The sequence below is a fragment of the Camelina sativa genome, chromosome 4 (assembly GCF_030686135.1).
Source record: "Camelina sativa cultivar CO46 ecotype springtype chromosome 4, ASM3068613v1".
Taxonomy (NCBI): domain Eukaryota; kingdom Viridiplantae; phylum Streptophyta; class Magnoliopsida; order Brassicales; family Brassicaceae; genus Camelina; species Camelina sativa.
The window spans coordinates 26,776,550-26,788,767 of record NC_141883.1 but is presented as its reverse complement, the minus strand read 5'-3'; the positions used below and the strand labels follow the sequence as shown (position 1 = coordinate 26,788,767).

Sequence of the window (12,218 nt, the reverse complement as noted above, 5' to 3'; positions counted from 1 at the left end):
AAAGAGGAACAATTAGAGAAAAAATCCTCCTTATTTTACTCTAATTATTGAAATAATTTTTCTATATCAATTCCTCTCATTTCCACCATTTTTACACCAATTACCTACACCATATATTTTTACCTTTTTTCACACACAGAGAAATCAGAAATGGGTTGGGTTGGCTATATATATATATATATATATATATATATATATGTTTCTTGACAGAATTGACTTTGAACATTGAATTATGTAGTGGAAATCAAATATAATGAACTAGGCTGAGACTTGCAGTTGCACACCACTTGCCAAGAGGACAACGGCTCAGTCACATGGTCCTCTATATTGACCATTTCCATAATATTATTATTAGCTGCCAACAAAATACATTAAAAAAATCGGTTACTTTCATAACTCACCACCTCATAATTAATTATATACTTTTAAAACTAAGCAAAACCTTAATTCATCATCTTCTTGTGCGTTACAGACTAAACATAGCGTTACACATCTCCCTTGGTCAAAAAAATGTGACTAAAGAGAGGTAGTATAGTACTATGTGCCAGCTAGTTTGTCTTTTAAACCCTTATATAACCTGGAATCAAAATCTTAAATATTTTAAAGTTATCAATTACTATAAAGATTTCGAAATTTTCTTTTGAAAACGATTACTCATTACATGGACGAATGTAGAATTCGATCAATACAGAAAGCTGTATGAACGGTGATAGATTTGTCTCGGAAAATGGAAAGTACAGAAATTACCATAATGAGCATTAATATTTTTAATTTCAAGTAATTAGCAATTAAACTTATTTTAGGTAATTGAGAGCAACTTAGGAATATATGCTCAACCATTAGTATTTGTTTTGATTAGTATAATAACTTTTGTCATTGGCAATCACCCATTAGACCTTTTTAACCCTTCACAGTCTCCCAGAAACTCCCCCTCTCTCTTTGATACATTCACTATATATATACGCGTATGCGTTTACATATTCCTTAAAAGAAAATAAAATTCACATTCTTCATAATTCTTTTTATTTGTTTTAGCAATTCGGACATTGTACAGAGAAATCAAGAATGGGTTTGCAGAGAGGCATAACGATATTGTGTTTGGTTCTGTCTCTTTTGATAATCGATACGACGGCGTATCGAGAGAGACAGCCGCTGCTTACGCAACAGCAAGAAACGGCGATAGATACCTCAAACGCGGTCGTAACGGTTCAAGATCGTGGTTTAAAGACGCGGCGGCCTGAGCATAAGAACGCGTACGCAACGATGATGTACATGGGTACGCCAAGAGACTACGAGTTCTACGTGGCGACTCGTGTATTGATCAGATCGTTGAGAAGTCTCAACGTGGAAGCTGATCTTGTCGTCATCGCTTCTCTCGACGTCCCTCTCCGATGGGTTCAAACCTTGTAAGTCTCTCTTCCGACCATTATTAAACGCTGTCCGTTTCCAATTGCCAAATATAACTTACTTTGGAATATACAATCTTCATTTCCTTTTTTGTAGTTTTTATTTTGTTTTTTTTTCTCATAAACTAAATGAACTTTACTAAACTCTCTAAACACGAGTTCCATCTTGTAGGACACTCTTGATTTGATACATTTATTTTCTTAGAAATTGAAGTAAGCTTAGAAAATTGTTCCGATGAGAAAACGACCACCTTATTCATAGAAAGTATCGTGACCACAAATATATAGGTTTAGGAGGTTTGCATAGTATTCTTTATAACTTCGACTCTTTTCTTTCTTCTGATTGGCTTCACGAATTCAAAAGAAACTTTAAAGACTTCTGTGCCTTTTTTTGGTCCTTACTAAAAGTTTGGGGAGAATCAAAGGTTTAGAGTAGATATGTATGTAGTTGAGACTTAGACCCACCCATTCAACTATCCATTTATATCTTCTCATATACTTATATGACAACGCGCCTATCTGTATAGAAATTATCTTACTTTAAGAAAATGAATGCTCCAAAACTCGTTAGGTGTCGTCTAGTTTGGAAAAAAAGTTTTTTTTTTGTTTTGTTCATAAGTTTTTAATTAATAATTAGTATTATGATAAGTTTTAAAAACAATCTTTTTATAATTAGATAATACACGCGTAGGTTATTAATCATTTGACTTTCTATAGACAGATTAAGATTAAACAAAGGGGATCGAATGGTATTGAGTACCAAAACAATCAATAAACCAAATGATCTTGGTAAAAACCTTAGTCAACAATTCACCCAAATAAAGTTAGAAGATGCGTATAGTAAAGAGAATGGGAATCAAAAGCGATCAAAAACAATAAATTCTTATTACAATTGAATGCAAAGCATACAGTATAAGTTAAGGAGAGTTGTTTGACTTTAGCGCTTTGATTGAAAGAAAAATGAAAAGCCTTTTGGAAACAGGAAGGAGCTGTTTTATTAAATTTATGACCGGCCAATCTGCTGTATAGATCATGCCATAACGTCGATATCTCAACCTCATTACCTATAATTATTTGTTTGTCCCTTGGGACAATTCGGATAATAATAACAAACCTATAATAATTTATAGCAACACTTGGACTTATATGCACAAACAAATACATAAGAATATATGTACTTACGAAAACATGGGTGCATAAAGCAGATGTTGGTACCGAATATGTGTGTGTGAAGGTACTAACGAGCGTATGTGTGTGAGCAGGGAAGAGGAAGATGGAGCCAAAGTGGTGAGAGTTGAAAATGTGGATAATCCGTACAGGAGACAGACCAACTTCAACAGTAGATTCAAGCTTACTCTGAACAAGCTCTACGCTTGGGCTTTGACTGATTACGACCGTGTGGTCATGCTAGATGCGGACAACCTCTTCCTCAAGAAAACCGATGAGCTGTTCCAGTGCGGACGGTTCTGTGCGGTCTTTATAAACCCTTGCATCTTTCACACTGGTCTCTTCGTGTTGCAGCCATCGGTGGAGATGTTCAAGGACATGCTCCATGAGCTACGAGTTGGGAGAAAGAATCCGGATGGAGCTGATCAAGGCTTCCTTGTCAGTTACTTCTCTGATCTTCTTGACCAGCCTCTCTTTCGTCCTCCGAGTAACGGTTCTGTGCTTAGTGGCCACTTGAGACTTCCCCTAGGCTACCAAATGGACGCTTCTTATTTCTGTAAGTCTCTTTTTCTAATCTTGTCTATAATAATACACATTTTGGATAATGTTGGATAATGTAATAACATGATCTCATCTTGGTACTCTCAGATCTTAAACTAAGATGGAACATACCTTGTGGACCAAACAGTGTGATTACATTCCCAGGAGCTGTTTGGTTAAAGCCATGGTACTGGTGGTCATGGCCTGTTCTTCCACTAGGGCTCTCATGGCACGAGCAGCGCCGCACTACTCTAGGGTAATTTTAAATTTGAAAGGATGGTGACTCTCTCTTAATCTCGATAATACAATGGCTTAATATCAAGATCTAATACTGTGTGTGATCTTGAAACAGGTACTCAGCAGAGATGCCTTTGGCCATAATTCAGGCAGTGTTCTACCTTGGAATCATACTGGTCACACGACTAGCTCGCCCGAATATAACCAAGCTATGTTATCGCCGTTCTGACCGCAACTTAATAGCGATCCAAGCAGGTTTCAAGTTGATCGCACTTCTCTCTGTAGTTGCAGCCTACATCTTCCCATTCTTCACCATCCCTCACACCATCCACCCACTCATCGGCTGGTCGCTTTACTTGATGGCTTCTTTCGCTCTCTCCTCCATTCCAATCAACACTCTCCTCCTCCCAACGTTACCTGTTCTCACTCCGTGGCTCGGCATTCTCGGGACGCTTCTCGTCATGGCCTTCCCTTGGTACCCTGATGGAGTGGTCAGAGCCTTGTCGGTTTTCGCATACGCATTTTGTTGCGCACCTTTTGTGTGGGTTTCGTTCCGCAAGATAACTTCTCACCTCCAGGTTTTGATTGAGAAAGAGGTGTTGTTCCCGCGATTGGGAGACTCAGGGATCACTTCAGGCTTCAGCAAACTGTATTAGGAGTCCTTTTTTTTTCATTTGACATATTGTTTCTGTATATAAAAGATTATTATTGTTTCATTCACATTACATTTATATCAACTCACTCTAACCTTATTGCTTTTACCTAGTCAATTTCGGTACCATGATTTCACAACTCTACATTCTTCTTATAGAGTAAACCTTGTTTGATCTTGTTTAACTCACTCTCTTTTACACAAAGAAATGAAGAATTAGAGCATGAAAATTTAAAGATACAAACTATTGAGCAAAGTACAAAACACTCTGTCTCTCTCTGTTTTTATTTGTGTCCCTCTTTGATTGCCCTCCTCTCTAGTTACAAAAGCCCCTCTAGACTCCTTAATCCTTATAGGTCTCGTTGCATGAGAAGTGATGAAATCGAACCATATCATCCCTTACAATAATTTTCCGACTGAAAGCTTTTGATACACATATTGGTAAACGAATGTCAATCTCTGCAAAATAACTTTCAGACGCAAGCTCTCAATCCAACCTAGCTAGAGACTAGAGTGAAGGTTTACACAGAAGAAATAAACTAAGAATGAGACATCTCAACGCAAACCTTAGCTCCCCACAAATGTCCTAGCATCGGTCAATTCTTTTTTTTTTCTCTTATTTTTGAATAACAAAGATATATAAAAAGTTTAAATTGTATTTTGATGAACAAAGATAATATCAAATCTTATTCGAATCCAATTACTACATATATATCTTTTCAATTTTTTTTTGATAAAATCCATATATATGGCCACCGGCTTATTACAAGCCTTATAAATAAAAAGATACAAAACCTACGTTGAATCTCTTACAAAATATACTTTCTATCTAGTTGATTTTCCAAAAGCTACTCAGATGTCGATGCATGGAAGAAACAAGCGTAAAGAAAGATCCTTGCCGGAACCGGAACCGTCAGAGATTCCTTCTTCTTCAGCTGATCATCACTTGTCTTCTTCTCCTTCGACGAGACCTTGTTTTCCACCAGGTTTCAACTATAGACCAAACGACTTGGAGGTCATCTCGTTACTTGGACGGAAACAAGACTACTTGGGCGGAAACAGAGACTTATTGGCCAACCTTTCTATACATCTCGTGAACATCTACGAGTCCAATCCAGAACAGCTCTCAGGTTTGTCGTCTCCTTGTAGAACAAATTAATTACTTCTTATTTTTTATCAAATTTATTTCTTCTTTCTCTTTGGGCAAACGTTTACTTATGTTTGTTTTGGAAATATGTACGTAGAAAAATTCAAGAAGGGTAATGATACATATTGGTTCTTTATATCGAAGAGGAACAAGATGGGTAAAGGAGGAAAAAGGCAGAAACGTGTCGACAAAGGTGGATACTGGCACGCAACAGTTGCTTCCAAGAAGATTGACGCTGGGCAAGGCCTCGTTGGTTACAAAACCGCACTATCATACTACGTTGGGAAACAACCTAATGGCGTAAAAACTAGTTGGTTGATGCATGAATACTGGATTGATCAGTGTCCGCCTTCTGCTGATGATGACGTAAAGGTATATATGCGTTTCTTGATTCCCAAGTTATATATTAAGTTTTATGTTATTTTATTGTGAGTCTTATTTTGGTTGGTGCATGCGTGTAGGACTATTCTATGTGCAAGATCTATCGGAGTACACAAGCAATAAACAAGAAGAAGAAAGCAGAGGAAGAAGAGAATGAGAAGCAGAAGAAGGTTCTGCAGCAGCAGCCTCCTACTGTCGAGTATCATCAACCGCAGCAGTATCCGCATGCCCCTTTGGATTCTTACCAACCGCAGCCTCACCATGATATTGCGTATCAACAACAACTTCTGTTTCAGCCAGCCCCGCTGGATTCTTATCAACAACTTCTGTTTTAGCCTCGTGATTTGGCGTATCAACAACAGCAGCAGCAGTTTTGGCCAGGCCCGCTAGATTCTTACCGAACTCATCAATGGCAGTTTTGGGCAGCCCGGTCAGATTCACACCAACTGCAGCCTCATTATGATTCTGCGTATCAGCAACTTATAAGAATGCTAGAGGGAGAAAATGGTGGCGTTCAACAACAGCAGCCGAGTCTTCCTCCTCCTCCTCCGCCTCCGCAAGGTCAAGATTCAAGATCCGGGATGGTGATGACCCAAGAAGACGTGTTGGATACGTCCAAGGATGACGACTTATTTGACATGATCGATGCATGGCTAAAAAATGTGGAGGAACAACAACATGGTGTCGATACTCAGCAGCAACAACAAGAGCAAAGTACACCGATTCTTCCTCCTCTTCAAGGTCAAGATTCAACAATATCCGGGAATGTGATGACGGACCAAGACAGTGATGCAATATTATTCAGTAATGTGGAAGAGCATGGTGTCACTACTCAACAGCAACAACAACAACAAAGTACACCGATTCTTGCTCCTCCTCCTCCTCTGACGAATGAAGACTGTGACTTTCCGTATCTGTGGAATCCCGCCGAGTTCTTTGACATTGATGAATTATTGGAAGATATATGAAGAAAGGCCACGACTTGTGTGGACCTCAAGACAAGTGAGAAAAGAGAGAGAGAGAGTAACATATTTTATAGCTCTGACCGAAACCCTCTGAAACCTGAATGATCAGCAAGTTTCACTTGATCCATATAAAATCCACACTTCTAGTCACATGTTAGCTTCATCTAATCGTTTAGCTATTTAGTTAGGTCAAGCTGTGATATAGACTATATAGACTATTACTTGGACTAATTAATAACTTGCTTACTTGACTTGTGTATGTGCTTCATCTGTAATACTACTCTCAGTTTGATTGAAATGTTATAATCCATACGTAAAATCACTTGAACGTCTACAGGCTTTAGAACAGAAAAAAAAAAACAAAGTGACAAGAAACAAAAAGAGCAAAAATGGAACAAGAGAATCAACGGTAACGAAGGAGGCCGGAGATAGTATTGTTATTCTTCCAAGTAGCTCTACGTGAGGGTCGATTTTTGTGGTTGTTATGACCCTTTCCAGGTAAACCTCTGTTCTTCTTTCCTTCTGATGTGAGACCTCTAAGCTCACGATGCTTGTGAACAGAGTTACAAATCCAGTTGATCCTCGGGTCGTTACTCACTGCGTTGTGAGCCGGATCCACAAGGATGATCTCGTAGTATTTTTACGTGGAGTCCTCGTTGATCCAGTAGGAGTTGAGAACTGTCAGACCGCCTAGCTTCCTCCCAGCACGTTCCTCCGCAACAGACCTCTCTTGCTTCGCTGGAACTTGAGTTGTGTCACTCCTTGGTTCGTTGGCTTACCATACACAATCCCCTTTGGAACTGGCCTATTCCTTCCACCTCGTCTTACTCTTACTCTATACACCACATATCCCTGACATGACAAAGCAAAACAAGATCATGTAAGAACTAAAACACCTTACGTTAAACCCTAAACCTCTAAACTCAGAACCAAAAACACAAAAGCTGAGAGGGAAACAAGTTCCAACAACAAGTCACCTGCTTCGCCTTGAAGCCCAAACGACGAGCTTTGTCTGGACGAGTTGGTCGAGTCAGACGGACGATGGAAGGTTGTTGTCTGTAATTCCAGCACCTCACGCGTTGCAGGTGCCTCATCACATCCGATTGCTTCTTCCTCCATAGCTCCGACACATACTTGTACGCACCTACTCATAACATGAATTGTTTAAACAAAATAACGAATCACTTATAAAAACTCTAGACGAAGAGTATTATTAACAGCAAATGCTTTACCCGTTCGTCAAGTTACGATGACCACCGCACAACTTGGTTATCGCCAAAAATAAATAAATAGCGGCTAACACTATTGACACATATTGGGCTACCCATCAGCGATTACTCCTAGGCCCTGCTAATCCATAGATTGTGTGGGGTTTATTCCTCAATCACGTGTTATTGAATTGAATTATATAATTATAAAGTTTTGTGAGTTAATATTTTGTTGGATAGTCCTGAATATTAGCAAAATTCTGTTTCTTTTTTTTCATAGTTTTTTTTTTTGGGTCACCCGAGACCACCTGTCGTCATCACTCATCAATCCATGAAAGGGTTATCGTGCAAAAAAACAATAAACAAAACTAAAGCTTCTTCAAATATGATATTTTCTTCTAAAATCTGGACTCTTTTGTCGGAAAAAAGATATTGGAAAAATATTTGAAGTTGATTGTGAACATCGATCGTGCTTATCCCTAGAGTTGATATGTGTATATAGCTAGGTGCCTGCATCTGCATTTCAATAAGTACTAGTTCACTAACGTTTAATTTCAACAAATGTCATTGGAAGCAAAGCTGTCGGAATAAGTATTTCTATATTCATGTCATACATTCAACCATATAATCTTATCATGTGAACATGTGCGTAATCTGTCGATTACATATTAATCGATCATTCACCAAAATATCAAATGTATATTATTTATTTAAGAAAATAAAATATTTAAAAGATAGTACACTAAACTAGCATCTTTTCCAGTGGGACTGGCATATACCAAATTAACACTAAAAAATGAAACCCATACATTATTACACTTGTTTTCATCGATACATATATAAGATGAAAACAATAAAACACCAATGCGTGGCAGTACATAAAACATCGCCTCAGCCTTACTGATGTTTCTTGGGGTCCCTTTTCATTTATATAGTAAAAGAAAATTATTCTCTTACGTTTGATAGACCACAAATAATGGAAAATTGTAAAAGATTTGTAATTTGTAAAAAGTAGCTTGGCCTTTGGGAAGGCAACAATGTTATCAGAAGATACAAATTCCACTTTCGTCTCGTTCGTACAATGGCGCCAGTACGGACATAACGTAGCACGTGCGCCTCAGCCCACCATTTCCAACGTCATCTGTAGATTCTCTGAACAATTCTGTATGTTCCTTCTTCTTTTTACGTACGTTTTTGTATATACTTTTTTAGTCACTTTTTTTTACCGTAAGAAGAAACAATCCTAAGGACAACATCTTCACTCCAATTTGTTCTTGCGTACCCCATAAGTTTCAAACTAATGATTACGTTATACATATAACGAGATCCTTGTAGCTAGGTTAGTGGTTTTTTTTCTATTTTTTTCGCTCAACTTCTTGTAACTAATATATCATTGAACCGTGTTAAGACTTAAGACTACTGACTTAACTTCCTTTGAGCGACTGATGTTAATTCTTCAGGAATCACACGAAGATACACATTGTTCATATAGAGACGTTTGTAGTGTATAGGTGGTTTAGAAATGAATGTATAGTTTTTATCTATGAGATTGAAGGCGTTCCAACGCTTTTTTTTGTAAATGATTAATATGTCGAATTACAGTATAAATTACAAATTTATTATATGTCTTAAAACATCTAAATGCTTGTCTATTATTTACTTGTAAGGGTGTCAATCAGGCTCGTCCGGTCCGAAACCCATAAAGCTCGCATAAGTTTGAGTCCGGTCCGGTCCAGCCCGACATATTTCTGAGCCTATATTTCAAAGGCCGGACCCGGCCTTAACATGGCTTTTCGGGTTTTTCCGGGCTTATCTTACAGATCAAAAATTCAAATTTATAATTCTTGAAAAACAATGTTTAAAGGTGCACTATAAACAAATCAATCAAAATTTTAATAACTCATCTATATTCTCTAAAACCAAATTAATTTTAAAAAAAAAAACTAAATAAGATTTTTATACTTTAATCAAATAAAACAATATATAATTCATGTAAAATATCTTAGATTAAACATGAAAACTAAAATTAGAATTTTAAATTTTATTTACAATAAATTATTAATCAAATATTGCAATCAAATAAATATATTAACAAAAATACAAATATATTTGTTTAAAGGCTTTTCGGGATGATCCGAATCCGATCGGACTGAGCCAAAAAAACCCTATACAGGCTGAACCTGAAAAGCCCGATATTTTTTGACATATAAATTTAAAACCAAATCCAGTATTTTTCAGAACCGGACCGGGTTAACCCACGGACTTTGATCCTAATTGACGTACCTACTTGCTCGTTTATCATTAAATTATAGAACTAACAACAAAAGTCAAGGCTCACGCGAAACCGATCAATCAAATCAAATCAAGTTTCAACCTATAGCATCTAAACAGCTTACGTGAACGCTTCCGGTCCAATTTTTAAACCATTGATTGTGAATTACCATCTGAAATCATTCGAGAAGATAAGAACAATGTTTCCAGTAAATGCATTAATTTTGTTTTTTAGGTTAGGAAAAAATAAAAGATGAATATCTATCTCACTTATGTGGGCAGGTTGAGTTGAAGAATATAATGATCTGGTCAAAAACGGAAAGATGAAAATAATCTAGTTTTGGAAATTGGAGTGTGAGGATCTAGTCACCTAGGATCCCCCGGCTTTGTGTATGTCACCGTTGGATATATCACATCAACATGTTTAATCACATATTATTTCCATCCAAAAAATAAAGTAAAAATACGACAGGATAGGTTTTTCTTTCTCGTAATTAATGTAGATTATTACAAGACCAAATTCTATTTGTGAGAGAACTTTTTTTCTCTTTTGTTTTCTAAGGATCCTTTGAAAGTTTACATTAAAAATAGGAATGCAAAAGAAACGATAAGACAAAGTATCAAATTAGATGATTATGAGTGGAGTTTCCTTGATAATAATAACATGAGCTGATTTTGTGCTACAAGAGGGGATACTAGAATTCTTTTATCTCCAAAGACAATAACATGTAACTCTATAGTGTGCATATTGCCATGAGTTTGCTAATGTTAGATGCCGATCTAACCCAAATGATCCTCGAACGATGTATGAGGAGAGAGGTCAGGGTGAGTAAAAAAAGAGGGCCACACCTTTGATGAGTACTAACAACCAAAGAAGAGGTGGAGTGCCATACCTATGAGAGATTTATGCAACCACTACTTAACTCAATGCATAATTATTTAATTTCATAATCATTACAATACTTATAATTTTCTTAGTATATGAAATCTATGTATATACTTCATTTTCAATAGAAATATTACTCCCTCTCTATTTTATAGCATCTCCAACTCATCTTTATTTTTTCTTTTACAATAGAGAAACTCTATAATAGAGATAGGTTTTACTCAAACCCACCTCTATTCTTATTTCTAAAATAGAGATTGCTATTCTTTCCTCTATTTATAGAGAACGTATATTTTTTTCTACAAAAGATTCCTCTATATATAGAGAAAAAATAACAATCTCTATTTTAGAGGTGATGATAGAAGTGAATTGGAGTAAAATTCACCTCTATTAAAAAGTTTCTCTATTATAGAGAAAAAATAGAGAAACTCATTGGAGATGGTCTTAACAAGTATTATGTAATGTGTTGTGAATTTTGTCTGTACTTGTTTCATTTTAGTAATGTATGTTTAGAAATTCAAAATAAATATTTTTCTGTTAAAATTATAGAACAAACATGTATTTATTTTTAACAGTATAAAACACTCGAATTTAAACCGGACTACATACATGCTAAGAACATTATCACAAACCATAAAATTACATGTATCTGACATGGTCATTGCATAGTTTGTCAAAAACTTCGTAACCATTTATAATTTTGATTTTAATAAATATTGGTATAATTGACAATAGTAAAAAAATACTATTACAATCCTAATCCTAATGTTATTATTATTTAACACAATTAATGGTCTAGTTATATAATTAAAAAAAAGTAGAATGGAACTTCAATAATCTTCTTAAACACTGTATACCCATTATTTGACGATGATGTTGATTTGGCCCCATGATGTCGATGCAACATATACGGCTCACATTTAAACACATAGGCACCTACGTACCCCCTCCCATATATAGGGACAATTTAAGAAAATAACCATTTCTTCTTTTCCACAATATCATAATGTAGACAGTGTCAAAATAATTATTTTTTTTTAGCATTTTGATGATAGCTTAGATAATAAACATATAAAGTTAATTATAACAAAAGTTATATATATGTGTGTAATATATATAGTGTGTGCGTCTGTGTGTTTAGTTTCAAATCTATGTAATACTTGATGATAACTTACTCTATGAATTTTATCTTGATGAAACACTTCCAAGTCCAAAGTGGTCCATATTGCATGTAGACTGAAAAGATGGTATTCTACTCCAACTAAGAACTATATTACGAAGAAGACATTGAGTCAATTATATATGGTTGAAACCCATTCCAAAGCGAAGTAAAGATATATATGCAATATGGTTGCATT

The 12,218-nt window shown here is 36.1% G+C and overlaps 2 protein-coding genes and 1 pseudogene across 2 annotated transcripts; 2 read left to right on the top strand and 1 right to left on the bottom strand.

Moving 5' to 3' along the window:
• The first annotated feature begins 729 nt into the window (after window positions 1–729).
• LOC104781979 (putative glucuronosyltransferase PGSIP8) lies at window positions 730–4,120 on the top strand. Its single transcript, XM_010506789.3, has 4 exons — window positions 730–1,406; window positions 2,669–3,129; window positions 3,222–3,369; window positions 3,466–4,120. Exons 1-4 carry the CDS (start codon window positions 1,066–1,068, stop codon window positions 4,004–4,006), a joined length of 1,491 nt encoding a protein of 496 aa, XP_010505091.1. The 5' UTR covers window positions 730–1,065; the 3' UTR covers window positions 4,007–4,120.
• Window positions 4,121–4,858: 738 nt separating this feature from the next.
• LOC147946243 (uncharacterized) lies at window positions 4,859–6,498 on the top strand. Its single transcript, XM_087509547.1, has 5 exons — window positions 4,859–5,132; window positions 5,247–5,521; window positions 5,611–5,858; window positions 6,018–6,176; window positions 6,327–6,498. Exons 1-5 carry the CDS (start codon window positions 4,859–4,861, stop codon window positions 6,496–6,498), a joined length of 1,128 nt encoding a protein of 375 aa, XP_087365673.1.
• Window positions 6,499–6,898: 400 nt separating this feature from the next.
• Window positions 6,899–8,021, bottom strand: LOC104784209 (large ribosomal subunit protein eL15y pseudogene; annotated as a pseudogene).
• Between the last annotated feature and the right edge of the window lie 4,197 nt (window positions 8,022–12,218).

Coding starts and splice junctions, on each gene's coding strand:
- LOC104781979 (XM_010506789.3), top strand. CDS start 1,066: ATGGGTTTGCAGAGAGGCATAACGATATTGTGTTTGGTTCTGTCTCTT. Junction 1,407..2,668: donor CTCCGATGGGTTCAAACCTT/GTAAGTCTCTCT, acceptor GTGTGTGAGCAG/GGAAGAGGAAGATGGAGCCA. Junction 3,130..3,221: donor AATGGACGCTTCTTATTTCT/GTAAGTCTCTTT, acceptor TGGTACTCTCAG/ATCTTAAACTAAGATGGAAC.
- LOC147946243 (XM_087509547.1), top strand. CDS start 4,859: ATGTCGATGCATGGAAGAAACAAGCGTAAAGAAAGATCCTTGCCGGAA. Junction 5,859..6,017: donor GATTCTTATCAACAACTTCT/GTTTTAGCCTCG, acceptor GCAACTTATAAG/AATGCTAGAGGGAGAAAATG. Junction 6,177..6,326: donor GACTTATTTGACATGATCGA/TGCATGGCTAAA, acceptor CAGTGATGCAAT/ATTATTCAGTAATGTGGAAG.